This window comes from Trichoderma virens (genome assembly GCF_000170995.1).
Source record: "Trichoderma virens Gv29-8 chromosome Unknown TRIVIscaffold_1, whole genome shotgun sequence".
Lineage (NCBI taxonomy): Eukaryota > Fungi > Ascomycota > Sordariomycetes > Hypocreales > Hypocreaceae > Trichoderma > Trichoderma virens.
In genome coordinates, this window is record NW_014013748.1 from 1,930,328 (window position 1) to 1,945,026 (window position 14,699).

The 14,699-nt window shown below is 52.0% G+C and overlaps 6 protein-coding genes across 6 annotated transcripts; 2 read left to right on the forward strand and 4 right to left on the reverse strand.

The window, feature by feature from the left end:
- Positions 1 to 1,596: 1,596 nt before the first annotated feature.
- TRIVIDRAFT_33449 (uncharacterized protein) lies at positions 1,597 to 2,678 on the forward strand (the record flags this gene model as incomplete). The annotated part of the gene is made up of 2 exons (XM_014106073.1): positions 1,597 to 1,682; positions 1,748 to 2,678. The coding sequence occupies 2 exons, from the start codon at positions 1,597 to 1,599 to the stop codon at positions 2,676 to 2,678; spliced, it is 1,017 nt and encodes a 338-aa protein (XP_013961548.1).
- Positions 2,679 to 2,859: 181 nt separating this feature from the next.
- TRIVIDRAFT_73254 (uncharacterized protein) lies at positions 2,860 to 4,136 on the reverse strand (the record flags this gene model as incomplete). Its single annotated transcript, XM_014106074.1, has 4 exons — positions 2,860 to 3,384; positions 3,439 to 3,686; positions 3,815 to 3,938; positions 3,998 to 4,136. The coding sequence occupies 3 exons, from the start codon at positions 4,028 to 4,030 to the stop codon at positions 3,481 to 3,483; spliced, it is 363 nt and encodes a 120-aa protein (XP_013961549.1).
- Positions 4,137 to 4,302: 166 nt separating this feature from the next.
- Positions 4,303 to 7,584, reverse strand: TRIVIDRAFT_73257 (uncharacterized protein; the record flags this gene model as incomplete). The annotated part of the gene is made up of 2 exons (XM_014106075.1): positions 4,303 to 5,331; positions 5,394 to 7,584. 2 exons carry the CDS (start codon positions 7,327 to 7,329, stop codon positions 4,538 to 4,540), a joined length of 2,730 nt encoding a protein of 909 aa, XP_013961550.1.
- Positions 7,585 to 7,770: 186 nt separating this feature from the next.
- On the reverse strand, positions 7,771 to 8,685 carry TRIVIDRAFT_63109 (uncharacterized protein; the record flags this gene model as incomplete). Its single annotated transcript, XM_014106076.1, has 3 exons — positions 7,771 to 7,866; positions 8,048 to 8,442; positions 8,499 to 8,685. The coding sequence occupies 3 exons, from the start codon at positions 8,683 to 8,685 to the stop codon at positions 7,771 to 7,773; spliced, it is 678 nt and encodes a 225-aa protein (XP_013961551.1).
- A 1,756-nt stretch (positions 8,686 to 10,441) lies between these two features.
- On the reverse strand, positions 10,442 to 11,598 carry TRIVIDRAFT_33892 (uncharacterized protein; the record flags this gene model as incomplete). Its single annotated transcript, XM_014106077.1, has 2 exons — positions 10,442 to 11,438; positions 11,516 to 11,598. 2 exons carry the CDS (start codon positions 11,596 to 11,598, stop codon positions 10,442 to 10,444), a joined length of 1,080 nt encoding a protein of 359 aa, XP_013961552.1.
- Positions 11,599 to 13,010: 1,412 nt separating this feature from the next.
- TRIVIDRAFT_73260 (uncharacterized protein) lies at positions 13,011 to 14,557 on the forward strand (the record flags this gene model as incomplete). The annotated part of the gene is made up of 2 exons (XM_014106078.1): positions 13,011 to 13,693; positions 13,770 to 14,557. 2 exons carry the CDS (start codon positions 13,230 to 13,232, stop codon positions 14,212 to 14,214), a joined length of 909 nt encoding a protein of 302 aa, XP_013961553.1.
- Between the last annotated feature and the right edge of the window lie 142 nt (positions 14,558 to 14,699).

Genomic DNA, 14,699 nt, shown 5'->3' on the forward strand with positions numbered 1-14,699 from the left:
GGGAATGACTTTTTGCTGTGATTGTCATGTCTCTTTGCATTAGCACCAAGCGTGTAAGCCAGGATTCCCCTCACTACAGCTCCGTCCCCAACAGCCTCAACCCATCCAAATCCTCCCAAAGCAGTCAATCAAACAGTCTATTCTTGGCTTAAAAAAAACCCCCCCAGTCAAATCAAATCAATCCCCAAGTCTCACACCCCAAGACGGGCGCGCCTGATTCGCCCAACCCCGAAAGGGGCCCTGCTAAAACAAAGGTGCTTCCTTTTTTCTTCATTTCGTTACCCTATAAATCGACACTTTTTACCCTATAGTTTTGCTCGGGTTACCCTATAACAACGTAATACGGGGCCTAGAAGCTGCCGGAAGGGGAAATAGCCTGTGGCGGGGGAGGGAAGGGGGGGAGATGGATATACGGGGTATTTGGGGCGTGCCTTTGAGGTACCTTTGGGGAAAGCAGACTGGGGGAATCCGTCTGATCCGGGATGGTTGGATTTTATTTTGCTGCCTTGGTATTATCAAAAAATCACTTACACGGAAGGACTTTGCGATGCCCATGCCAAACGACCAAAACGGCTTTGTTGATGGACCTATATCGAGTATTGCCGTCAGATATCGCAAACTCCAAAAGTCTCTATACAGGCACTAATAAGGTTCGCGTGTCTTACAGCTTGATAACTCAAAGCCCCGGTCAGTTGGGCACATGCAACCCATCCATTCTGCCCCTGACATGATCTGAACCTACCAAACAACCGGTGGTATCAGAAGATCCGGCATGGCGGTCAATGTTCATGTTCACTACATAGTACCTACCAAGTACATCGTAGTACGTAGAGCCATCTGCTGATAGCTCTACCTTACACGGCGTATACAGTAGAGGCGATGACATCCATCTCAGACTTCATCAAAGATTCCGCCATCGGCACATCCATTACCCGTCAAGAACATGTATCTCGTTGGTTACGATACTTCAGAAAGAAAAAATAACCTTGTATTTCTTCATTCAAAGTGACAAGCATTCCCCTAGATCCATGCCACGCGCTTCGCTAAATCTCCCCTCCACACTGTCACTCCGCCTAAGCTTCTAGAACAAAACTACTCCAAAAATACTAAAACACGGATAAATACAGTACATACTACCAACGGATACGCAATTCATTTTCTTCATGTAAGTCCAATCTCGTCTCCGATTCCAGCTACACTCCCCCTCCACCACATGATCACGCCTGGGCCCTCGAGTAAGTGCGGCGTTGGTCATCTAAAAAGGGGAGGGGGAGTGTGCCTCGAAAAACGACACGAGGGGGAAGAAGAGAACCTGGAAGATACAAAGGTAAACATTATTACATTTCACACGCAAAAGGTACCTACCTGTTCGGCTTGCTGCGGGTTGTTGCTGGACTCATGTATTCGTGATATTCCATTATCAAAGAGGAGAGAGCTTTAAAAGCTGAGCTCTTATCAAGAGCTTCGGTTCCCCGGATTTCCTTGGAAATTGTTCTCCATCCGCCTTGTTTGCTTCCGCTTTGCTCTACTATATAATTGAACCTCTTGTTTCTTCATCACATACTCTTGTCAGTCATAGAGACTCATCATATCACAATGGGATCCATCTCCCCAGACGCAAAGCTGCCCTGGATCAAGACGCCATGCGTCCTCAGTCCCCAATTGAGCCGTGTGGCTGGCTGGTAAGTTTACTTGTCAGGTTATCAGAAGCAATCCAACATCTTACTAACATCTCCCTCCCCAACAGCAACATCTATCTCAAACTCGACCTCCTCCAGCCCAGCGGCTCCTTCAAATCCCGAGGCATCGGCAACCTCATGCTCCACGCCGTCGCGGCTAACCCAGACGTTCACTTCTACTGCGTCTCCGGAGGCAACGCCGGCCTCGCCTGCGCCAGCTCTGCCGCCGCCCTCTGCAAACCCGCCACCATCGTCATCCCCGTCACCACATCAGAGATGTTCAAGAACAAGCTCCTCGACCTTGGAGCTCGTGTCTTCCAGGTCGGCAAGAACTTGACCGCTGCGGATCTCTATCTCCGCGAGAACCTCCTCGCCAAGGACCCTCGCGGCGTCTATGTTCCGCCGTTCGATCACCCCCATATCTGGGATGGCGCTGCCACCATCATCGGCGAGCTGCGGGACCAGCTTGACGTTCCAATTGACGGCATCGTCTGCAGCGTCGGCGGCGGTGGCCTGTTTAACGGCCTGATGCAGGGCATTGAAAGTTTCCGCTGGTCTGGCCGGAAGCCTCACGTTGTCACCGTCGAAACCGCCGGTGCTGACAGCCTCAATGCCAGTATCTTGGCCAACGCCCACGTCACTCTACCTGAAATCACCTCCATCGTCACCTCGCTGGGCGTCTCCCGCGTCTCCGAAGAGACATGGAAGTGGTCTCAAGCACCAAACACCCAGAACGTCGTCGTCTCTGATGCCGATGCGGCCGTCAGCTGCGTCCGCTTCGCCGACGATGCTCGCCTGGTCGTCGAAATCTCGTGCGGTGCCGCATTGGCCACGGTGTACCGCGGCGACTTGAGGGAGCGTCTCGGCAAGGGCCTTACGGATGCTCAATGGGCGGAGAAGAACATTGTCATGATTGTGTGTGGAGGCTCTGGTGTCTCGCTGAGGACTCTTGACCAGTACCGAGAAGAATATGGTCCTCTCACGACCATCAAGGTTTAGGAGAGTTTGCTCGTGAACATCACAGTTGAAATCCATGAAATGCAAGAAGCATTGGATTTTGGGACAGGGCGTTTCTTTCTTTTTTTAAGACGGGGTTGAAAAAATTATTGGACAATGAGCAAAGAAATATTTTGAGGGCGTTTATTTGGTATTCTTGACGGTCTTTGCAGCGTTATTTGATAGCATTGGTTTTAGCATTTGTTTTCTGTTTAATGAAACTGCACTTGAACTTGGTTCGTAGCCTTTGATAGCGGATGAATCCCTCAGGAGTATCCCAATGATTCCAAACTAACGCTGGTTTCGTATGAGATCTATTCTCAACCCGAAGCCAAAATTGCCCCTAGACAAAGAAAGGGATGTCTGCCGGGCCTCTCACTATTATGACTGCCAATTCCTCCCGTCCGCACGGATTTCAGGTTCGGATACCAGCTTCCGATAAAATAAGCGGATTGGAAGGGTCCAAGTTATGGGATCGGTAGAAGCCCGATATCGGTAGAGCCTACAACCGATTTGTGCGCATGGGACCTGACGTTCTTTGAATGCCACCATGAGAGAGGAGGGGCGTGTGCATGTCAAGTTTCGGCAGTCGGCCCATGTTCACAAAGAGCTTCAGGTCGATATGGCTGTTGCATAAAGGTGCTCGTGATGATGATCGGATCGGCAACGGCCAGAATCATCGGGTGAGCTCCTGTTCTAACCAAATCTTCTATCATCTCATCAGCCACAATCAACAAGAGAACAAGAAATCCAACGTCCCTACCTTTCTTCCTCTTCTTTCGCTGGAAATAAGGAAGTTCCCATTCTACTTCCTCGTTTTATTCTTTTTCGCGCCACCAGTCCGACTGCTCCCCGCCGCAGCCTCCTTGTCCGCCTTGATTTCATCCACATAAGTCTTCATGATCTCATGTAAATCAGGGTTCTTCCTCGCCAGTAAGAGCACATCGTCCGTCGTGACAGTCGATCTGCCGGCATGATTGCAAAATGTTTCGAGATCGATGGCCACGCTTTCTGTGTTTGACAACCGTGAGCCTCTGTTACTGCACCCACTAACGTGTATACTCGTGCATTCCACATGTATACATGCCCGCCTCTTCCTTTCAATCCTTGTTTCTTCCCAAACTTTTGGCTTTACGCACCTATTTGCGACCAGACTAATTCAGTCAAAGCTCCGATAAACTGGGGTGTCGCATTGCGGTTGCGCTTGAGAGATTCTTCATCGACAATTTGTCCGATGGCGTACCAAAGGGCGGATTTGAGGCGCTAGTGTTTTACAATGAGCTCATCTGGTTCATAAAAAGAAGTTCTTGAGTAAATCATACTTCACGGTCATCTTCGGGTGTTGTGTCAGCCATGATTTTATCGTTATTTAGCAATTATTGTGAGTGTTGGACTTGTCAGTGGTGCGAGTGAAAGTGAGAGAGTGTGAGTGAGAGGTTGTGCTTTTGAGTGAAGTGAATCCTTGAGGGGCTGATAACATTTGAATGAATACAGAGCGCGTCGTGGGTAGGCCACACTAGTACTGATCGGGTAATAGAGCTAACGACTACTTCATCCAATTCTACATGCCTTACATGAGGTAGACGATATTTACTATAACCTCAGCACAGCATAGAAGTCATTAAATCAAGTTCAAGTATTTATAATCGTTTCATTAATACCGTCGTGCCAGCATTTAATTCAACGCTTGCATCGATCCTAACCCTACATATCCGCCATTGAATCCAATTGGTCATAGACATAAATCCCTTCACGCCGTGGTAATATAGCCAACATATATATCCCTATCCCTTTACCCGCCAACTAGTTCTATCAAGAGAACAGAAAAGGCCCTTACATTCACATTCATATCTCATGCCCGTCTAAGTGAGCTCAGCAGGCTTCTTGTTATACAGTGACAGGCGGTTGCCGGCACCACAGAACTCAAGATCGTTGCCGCTGCAAAGCATGTTGCAGTCAGACGCCGGAGCCTTCAGAGATGACGGCGCCAGAGTGTCGCCACAGTAGCATTCGCTGCCGTACTCAGTACCAAAGTATGCGAAGCCGTCACAGAAGGTGGCACAGGCCTCATTCGACATGGTACCTGTTGCAGTAGCAGCGCCTGTCAGGGCACGGGTGTTGTTGCCCTCTGTCTGGCAGCCGATAAACACAAAGTCGCCAGCAGCAGCAGGCTGCTCAGGCTCTCCACCAGTAATGTTGGGGTTGATGTAAAGTTCAAGGCGGTTGCTGGCTCCGCAGTACTCAAACTGGTCACCACCGCAGGGCATATTGCAGTCGGCAAGAGGAGCAGTTGCGCTGCTGGTGGAAAGGAAGCTACCGCAGTAGCACTCATCGCCATACTCAGTACCAAAGTACCTGTAGTTGGAACAGAACGCGGCACAAGCCTCGTTGGTCATGTCAGCTGCCTGCGTAGCCGCCTGGCCTAGAGCGCGATCGCCTTGGCCCTCCGTCCAGCAGCCCACCAAGGTGTATGCACCAACAGTAGGCTCGTGAATCAGGGTGCCGGTAGGAGAGGGAGGCTGGGTGACTGTGGTTGAGTACAGCTCAAGACGGTTGCCAGCACCACAGAATTCAGCACCGTTACCACCACAGACCATGTTGCATTGATCAATGGGAGCTGCCTCGCTGCTCTTGGCAAGTGTGTTACCACAATAACCTGAGTCACACATTGGTTAGTACAACTAGAATTCAAAAGACGTGTAAGGGTGTTATGCTCACATTCGCGGCCATATTCGGTACCCCAGTAGACGTAGCTGCTGCAAAAGTCTCTGCAGGTTTCCAAAGTCATCGAGTCATTGGCGTAGGCGCTGCCGGAAAGTGCACGCACACCATCGCCCTCGGTCCAGCAAGAAACAAGGACATAACCGTCAACTGATGGTTTGTGGGTGGGGGTGGGAATTGCAGTAGTCGTGGGAGGCACTGTCGTTGTGGGTGGCTGAGTAGTGACAGGCTCGCTGGTAGCAGGGTCGGTTGTAGGGACGGCATTGGTAGTGGATGGGACAGTTGGGATGCCCGTTGTGCCACCGGATCCCTCATCTCCACCGTTGCAGGCAGCCGGGCTGGCAAATGCACGGCAAGTACCGCCGATGCTGGTGAGGGCCTTGAAGCTATCAGACTGGTCGCCGTTGATAACATCAACGTATCCCTGGTAAGCCAGACCACCCTGGATGGTGTAGTCAATATTGAACAGAGTGTACGATCCGACACACTGGCCCTTCTGGAGGTCGACGGTGGTACTCTGCAGGAGAGGAACGGGGCTGGTTGTCTGGGGAGTCTTGAACCAGATTTTAGCCTGCGCACCCTGGCTGAGGCGGTCGTTGCGGACGGCAGCCACGGCAGTCAGAGCACCCGAGGATCCGAGTACACAGCTCTGGGGAGCCTGGAAGACAATGGCATCCTGGACAGGATACTCTTTCCCGTTGTTGTCGTAGATGTCCTTGGTGCCGTCGGCGTTGTTGACAGTGACGGTGAAGGACGAGATACCCGAAGTAGCAAGGATGTTGGTCGAGATGGGGTAGAAGTTAAAGGTATCATCAAAGCCATGGCTGGTGCCCTGGACCTGGCTGGTGACAACGCAAGAGCTGAGGCCGCAATCAGTGGTACCCTTGCGGTTCTTGTAAGTGATGGACACGCTAGATATGCTGTTATCGGGGAGCCCGGTGGTCTTGACGCGGATAAAGCCAGTGAGCTGGAGGGTGGTGCCGCCGTTGATAAGAGTCAGCTGCAAGCCTACAGGCTTGACCTTGTAAGGGACAATGGGGTCGGAGAAGGTGACGCCTGGAGGGACGACCTCAATCATCTTTTGCAGGACAGTCTTGCAAGTGGAGGCAAAAGTATCGGCATCGGCCAAAGCCTCCATGGTTGCGTTGCCATCGGAATTGAAGACCTTGAAATCGGAGTTCTTGTCAATCTTGACAGATGGACCGACAACAAGGGGATTCGCGGTCTCTCCGGAGAGATACTCGGTTACGACCTTGTTGTCGAAGGCGGCATCGGTGCTGTCGAGACCCGCCTCGCCGTTGAGTCCAGTTCCTGTGGGAACAATATCAGGGAACTCGGTGTTGTGGACGCCGCCAAGAGTGTGACCACAGGCGGTGACTTGGATCATTTCTGCAACATTGAAACCCATGCGCTCAAACTGCTGCTGGAAGGTGAAAACCGAGTTTTGGGGCTGGGGAACGCCCGTAGGTCCCTTGCCGGTGGCATCGATACGGCCGACACGGATGGGCACTGCAGGGCCGCCGCAAGAGCGAACAGATGTGTAGACGCCCAGGGCGATGAGATCAGCCAAGCTTGACCGGGGAGAGACATAGGGGGCCATGAACTCGAGGGTCGTCTTGTGGCCAGGCCCGGTGTTTTCACCGTCGTCCAGCTCGTACTGGAGCGAGGCATCCAGACCACCAATGCCGAAATGGGTGTTGGCCGTGGACATGTCGTGGAAGCCGACTCGGAGCCACTCAGCGGCGTTCTGCCGGCCAGGGCCCGAGGCTTCGTTGGAGCATGGGCTCACGGTATCGGCGAATTTGCGGGCGCGGAACGACTGAAGCTGGGTCATGATCTCCTCAATCTCGTCGATTGCGTTGGGCCATGTAGGGTCAGCCAGGGCTGAGCCAGCCAGGCCGAGGAGGCCCACCAAGGCAGCTGTTGACTTCATGGTGGGATTGATTGAAGCCAGTCACTTTCTTGTGTGATTGCGAAAGACTCGAAGCTCAATGGCAATAGACAGAATATGTAGACAATGAAGACGAATGGAGCAGCTCAATTAGTGTTGCAGCGAGACTCTCTCTCTCTCTCTCTCTCTCTCTCTGTCGACACTCACGCACAAGTGAGCGAGCGTGGATGGCCTCAAATCCCAAAGAAACGAGCGGGCAGACTCATGGCCTTTTAAGAAAGAAAGAAAGAGAAGACGATGGCGATGGCGATGGCGAGAATGAGAGAGTGAGCGAGAACGAGAAAGAGAGCAGAGTTTTTGCTGGCCGGAGGGTGTGAAGCTGCAGCCGCACCGCATCGGGCCAGAGTCGTGCGATGGAGGCTGCAGCTCTGCACTGGTTCGTCTTCCATGGCTGCGAAAGCTGCATACACGGCACCCTTGTCTTCAGCCCGGAGTGGCGGGATTGAGGCCGTCGATTGGAGAGATGCTGGCTGCAAGGGTTGAGTTGTTCAGGTCGTTCTCGTATTTTTGGCAGCCGACCTGCATTAGCCCACCGTTCAAGGACTTCAGGCACTCTCAGGCCCCAAGCCCAGGGCCTTTTGGAGGGGCGTTTGGTCCAGTAGCATCGAAGCCCAGCACAGCACAGCACAGCACAGGGAGGGAACAAGAGATAATCCACGCCCCGCAGATGCTGTTGTGCTCTGCCCGTTGTTTTTCTTACTGTACGGATGTTTCCATCTTCCCTCTCACCAACCCAACCGCCAAGCCAAAGCCGAAAAACTAACTCCAATCCCTGCGGGCTGAAGAGCCGGATGAGAAGCCCGTGCTCACGCCTCTCCACCCCCAGTCCATTCGTTGTCTGGCGGCATGTGGCATCTGCAGCACCTGGACAGGCACAGGTCGCAATATTGCTTTCTAGGCAGAGGCAATAGTCACCGACATGCTTCTTTCGGACGGCACGGAGGGCGGGATGGCAGCTGAAAGACGGTGCTGATGCTTGCTGATGCTGGTTAGTATCGCTCTGCTTAGACCAGGGGCGTCCATCTCTGCCATTCAGTAGCCGGCTTGGCAGCTTAGACGAGGTGAACGAAGCAGAAACGAGCCCACCCGCACATACTGACAACAGACACAGGCACCAGACTATTGTACGAGTACTCGTACTGAACTCTCACCATCGGCATCCCGCTTGATCCGCCGGCCGGCCTTGTCGAAGCTCGTAGCGATTAACTTCGACATGGTCATCGACGGGCGGCTAATACTGCTGGCGTTATCAAAGCTCCTAGTGAGGGTCAAGAGGATCAGATATCGCGCCAGCTTTAACCGGATCGGCAGTAGTCCAGCGCTCGCCAGGGGCAGCATGGTTGATTATACTCGGAAGCCAGCCGTAGCGCAAACCTTGAGGGTCCAGGACAATCTTGCAAGCAGGTGATTTCGCATGGGTTGTGCCGCAAGCTACGGGTACTCGTACACAGTTTTGCTCGAGTACGACTCTATACTAATGCCAACCTTGGTGATTGAGTAACACAAACAGCAGACCAATGGCTCATGGGCCCGGAATCACACCCAAGAATCTAGGCTCCTTTTTCCGCCAGTCTGAGAAGACTAGCTGCATGGGCTTCGGCACTACGCTTGCGTGGCTATGTTGTTGTGATGGCACGAAAGTAAAGCAGATGAATATTTGCACCAGGTCCAACCATGTCTCGTATTATCTCGGCCTCTCGAATCATCCATTTACGGTCAGTGCATATGCAATGGATCGTGAGCAGTCATTTATCCGCGGGTGGCTGCCTCGGAGAGCAGATTTGCTGATGCAGCTTCTCAATGCTACTAAGAAAATGGTGCCTCTCTCTGCTTGTTTACTCACAATCCATGGCCGATTGAGTCTTGGCCCCCGTCCAGCAGCGAGCCAATAAGCAGCGTGCCTTTCAAATCATCCACCGGCCAGTTGCGAATACAGATGCAGCAATAGTCTCTCCAGCTGACTGTCTCGATTATTTTGTCGCCCCCAAACCCGTTCGTCTCCACCAGCCCCAAGTGCAGTCACCTCGAAACCCACTCCAGACCGTTTTCACAACCAGCAATGGGTGACACGACATATGTTTCTCTTGGCCAGACTTGTCTTCATTTCTCTTCTTCTTCTTCTTCTTCTTCTTCTTCTTTGGGAACTTGTGCGTGTTCGGAGACACTAACGACGTACATGTAAGGGTAGTAGATGCGCCACCATGTAAGTGGGCGGAGCGGCTGGACCTCTGAACAACACCACAATTTCCTTCATTGGCCCCGTTTGCCTGCATCGAGGGGCGGGTTGTGAGCCGCAGCCCGGCCACACCCTCTCTGCTGCTCGTGGGCAATCGCTTGACTAGATCCCGGCCGTTCACGGATCCTCACCATAGGAATTGGCCGTGGTTTCTGGCTTCAGCGGCCTCGCTACCACCATGCAGCTCAGTTCAGTTCGGTTCTTACGGTTCACAATGCAACGTGTGTGATGAGTCTACTAGAGTCCCTGCAGGTTGGACCTCTTTCAACAGCAGAGGCAAAGGCCGAGAACCATCAATCCCCGCGCCATCGCTCACATCACATCCTGAGTTGTCCATTCTCAGGCTGCAATGGCACCTTTTCGGCCAGGAAACTTGCCGAGATTCCGGTTCCCTTCTCCTCCGCAATGCAATGGCCAAGGTGCTCATCTCATCTCGATCAGCCTCACTACTTGGAGGGTCACCAAATAGATAGATGACTTCGCTAAGTATATTATTTCCCGAACGGATCAATAATACCGCGCACGCGGCAAATTGAATGAAACATGACCATCTAATAACCAATACTTGAGCCTCTTTTTGCTCTTCTATTTTACCCGATAGTGACACGCCAAGACTGCCTCCCTGGCCCAGCCGGGTAAGAAAGACACCCAACGGAGGATTCCCGTACGCCATGGTGACATTGATTGATGCTACCAGGAACGGGGTGGATGCTTTCAGTCATGTCTAAATTTACACTTGTCTTGACCGGTTTGCCACCTTTCCATGTCTCACGGAGGAAAGCTGCGGTCCGTTCCTTGTTCGGCGTATAGTCTAGATTCATTTCCCATTCCATCTCCTTGTCGTTTCTTGTGAGCTAATCAGCTTGTGGTTGCCGATGATTGGCTTGCGATGTATTGCTCAAGTATTTCGTACGAAATATTGCATCCACCACATATCACAAGCACGACCACACTATTCTTGTTGAGTCCGGGAATCAACTCCTTCATCCGGCCGCTGTACACCACTGCGGGAACGACTCCACACGACAACTCGACGAGGAAGCGCTCCTCGCTAGCGAACCGCTTACAGGCGGCAATAGCTTCGGCATCGGAGAGCACCACAGTTGAGACCTGCTCACGGAGGCCGTACTCGAAGGCCCTTTGGCAGACCCTTCTCGCGCCCAGGGTGGTGGCAAGGCTAGTGATGGCGGGTAAAGTAATCAGCTCGCCCTTTTGGACCGCCTGATGGAGCGAGTCTGCTCCGAGTGTTTCAACGGCAATGACTCGAGTCTGTTGCATGGAGAGGTCATCGAGACCCTGGACGACACCGGACAAGAGGCCACCTCCGCCGACACTGCAGATAATAGCATCGACATTGCCTATGCGTGCCGTGGCATCATCATCTGATACGCCATCAATGGACACCGGGTAATGTTTAGTCATGGTGGGGATTTGCCTTGCTATCTCGTGCGAGATGCCCGCGGCGCCGTCCCAAATCTCCTGGGCATTGAATGGAGGCACATAGATGGCAACATCTCCCTTGGAACGGGCTTCCTCCATGAGAGTGCCAGTCAAGTAGTCATCTGCTTCTTGCCACGAGGCCCCCTTTTGAACAACGTCTGTCGCACCGGCCTGCCGCAGCTTGTCAATCATGTAAGCCGATGTCGATAGCGGGACGACAATGGTGGCCCGGCACCCCAAGGTGATGGCGGCGTGGACACAAGCCAACCCGGCGTTGCCTCCAGACGAGCAATAGAAATGGACCTTGGAAGTGTCTGCTCCTTGAGCGGCAAGCTTGGCCACCATGTAATTGCCTATGCCACGAGACTTGAAGGACCCTGAGGGCTGGAGGTTCTCCAGCTTGAGGAAGACATTGCTGAAGTCGTGTCAGTGTCTTTCTTTCGGGGCGAGTTACAAGGCAAAAGGACTCAATGTGAGTGCTTGTGTCCTTACCAGCCAGCTACTTCTGAGAGAGTGTGTGATTTGATGAGTGGCGTCTCGATGTAGGGGATCTTTGTGTGAATTTCTGACCCCATGTTTGCTGATGGAGATAGGCAGGAGAGATGGATGGATGTGATATTTTCTCGGTAAGTGGTGTTGACGCCTAACACAACGCTTTGCTAAAGCCTGATTTACCACGTTCTATTACAAGAAAGAAAGATGAGAAAAAATTATGAGATGAAGGAACAAGTGAGTGACTGTTGAAGCGAAGCGATGTGTTTTAATACTATTGATTTCTTTGATTCAATGAAGTTGATAAAAGATTTCCATGTCGTACTAACAAACCGACTACTGACGGGTACCTAGTTAGTGAGTGAGGGGTTGCCACCCGAAGAAGCGTTTAGAACGTTCTGCTTTCCTTCGTCTTACTGTTGGTTCCTGATTCATGCACACGAGTGATGAGTTGGGCGAGCCCTTTCACTTACATGCGCCCTTTTGTCAAAAATGTACTTTTGCAGTGATGGCTGCGGGCATGGCAGTGGACTTTTTGATTTAAATGCCTGTTGAGGACGTTAGCGGCTTGATTCTTGGCGGTTAGTGCCTGAATCTGCATGTCTCTGATCGACGCTGCTTCTTTTTTTTTTCGGTGGCGGACAAATGAACATCACGGGCTGTGATTTGCCCTTGCAGGTGAGATCTTTAAGCACAACGTGGTGAAGGAACTGCGTGTCTCACACTGGGTTCCATTATTACGGGAGGAGTCTCCATCTTTTTTGACTTTTCTCTGTTGTCAATCCCGCTTGTATTCATCTGGTGAGACAATTTCGATGCTCTGGTTCTTTGTTTTCTTCCTAACAATGAGGCACGACGTGGTAGATTTGCTTTCTTCTAGAAAACAATGGCTACTACAGTAAAAGAAAATTCATTCGGTCCTTTCCAGGTGCTAATTTCTGCCACATTGAGCCGAAGGTGGTGATGGTTCGCATCTCTACTGCACAGCCACACTCTTCGAGGCTCACCGACAGAAGCCTTTGTTAACCTTAGCACTGACCTTGGGTACCTAGGTACCTGTACCTACCTATGTAATACCGTTTACCTTGAGCTACTAGATGGGCTTCACCTTGTCGCCTTTCCCGCTCACCGGATTGAACATGATTGAATCTGCGCTGGAATCTAGAATTCCTCGTCAGATGGGCTGCCTCAAGCTACTTGAATAACCTTTTTATTACCCACTATACTTAGTACTTATAGTAGTACTGACGTAAGGAACAAGTACCCTTCTTCACTGTCTCAACGCAGCTGCATCAGCCCCAAAAACCACCCCAAATGGGCACCGCCTCAGCCACAGCCCCCCCAGCAGAACACGCAAAGAGACCCTCCAGTACGTCATCCAGTGACGATTCCTCCCCGCCACAAGCATGTGCCCCTCTGTAGCCACAGTGAATGGAGAATCGCTTCAACAATCGGCATCTGCTTTTTCCTTTTTTCCTCTCGTCCAACTGACTCAAAACTCGTGGGTTTTATTTCCCGCTTTGGGTCTTTGTATAATCGTTATCATACGGGTTTATATTAATTCCGAGCGGTTTCTTACCGCTCTCCCTCTTTCTTCTTTCTGCCGTGGTTTTCCAAATCCTCATATCTTCACCCTCTCTCACCCTTTGCAAACACCAAAGCGCACACCACCTAAACCTCACTCTCACACCACCAATCACACAGCATCGCAATCATGGGCGCCGGAACAGGCTTCGGCCTCAAGTTCGTGCAGTGGTTCATCCGCGGCATCCAGTTCTGCTGCTGCGCCATTGTCCTCGCCATCTACTCGTACTTCCTCGCAACGCTGCACAACCACAACCTGCCCATCGCCACTAGCCTGCGGGCCGTCGAGGGCATCTCGGGAGCTGGCACTCTGTACACGCTGCTGGCCCTGCTCATGCTATGCTGCCTCGCCGGCCACACGCTGACGGCCTTCCTGGCTGTCCTGTTCGACGTCTGCTTCATCGGCGCCTTCATCTACGTTGCCGTTGCCAACAAGAACGGCGCCGGCACCTGCAGCGGCGTGCTCGATACGCCCTTTGGCAAAGGCCAGTCGGATAGCACCGTCCAGGCGGACAAGGGCTTCACCAGGCTCCCGAGCTTCCACACGGCCTGCAGACTGCAAACAGCCTGTCTCGCCGTGTCCATCATCGCAACGTAAGGACCCTTTTGCGCTCCCCCTTGAAATCCGCCTTATAGAACTTTGGAGCAAAACTAACTCGCCCACCTCCAGTATCTTCTTCGCTCTCTCCATCCTCATGGAATTCGCCCTCTCGCGCCACCACCAAAAGGAGAAGCGCTACGGCCCCAGCCCCCAGAACAACTACACCTCTGGCTTCGGCCCGCGCAGAGGCGGCTTCTTCGGACGCATCTTTGGCTCCCGCCAGGTCGTCGACGGCAGCGAGGAGGGCAACATGCTGCCCCAGCACCCGCAGCCCGACCAGCTCAACGCCGATAACAACGACATCTCCAACCCTTACAACCACACCGACTATAACACAAAGTACGAGACTGGTTACGGCTACACCGGCGTCACCGGCGTCACCGGCCCCAACAATACGAATACCGCTTACATGGGTGCTGGTGGATATACGACTCCGCAGACCACGACTGGCTACGGACAGGCTGTTAACTACCGCTACGAAGATGGCATCTACGAAGCTCCTACCCAGCACTAACTCCATTGTGAGTTTTACGCCTCTGCTTTGGTAATACCACAGAGGACCGAATCAAAATGAGAAGTAGAAAAGAAGAAGAAGAAGAAGAAAAAAGAGTAAATCCCAAAAAAAACACAACATGTACAATTGGTATATATGTATGATGAATGAGCACCAACGAGGGGAAAACAGTCATGACCTCCTTGTGCTTAACGAGAAAATATGGGCTGGGCAGGGGTCTTTGCAAACTTGAAACGAATATCAATCGGTCATGTAGACATAGGGAGGCAAAACACCTTCAGAGTTTTGACTTGGTTCAGCTCACAATTAATAAGTAATGAATAACAGCTGTATCTCTATCTGCATGGCATTCCGTACGCCGACTCGTCGCTGTGATAAGTGCATACTTATGAATAGAAACAATAGGCTACGGCAGTCAAGTGCTTGTTAAAACCTTGTCTTCAACCACGATTCGCTCTAGACGAAAGGATTTTGACGCCCTCGCT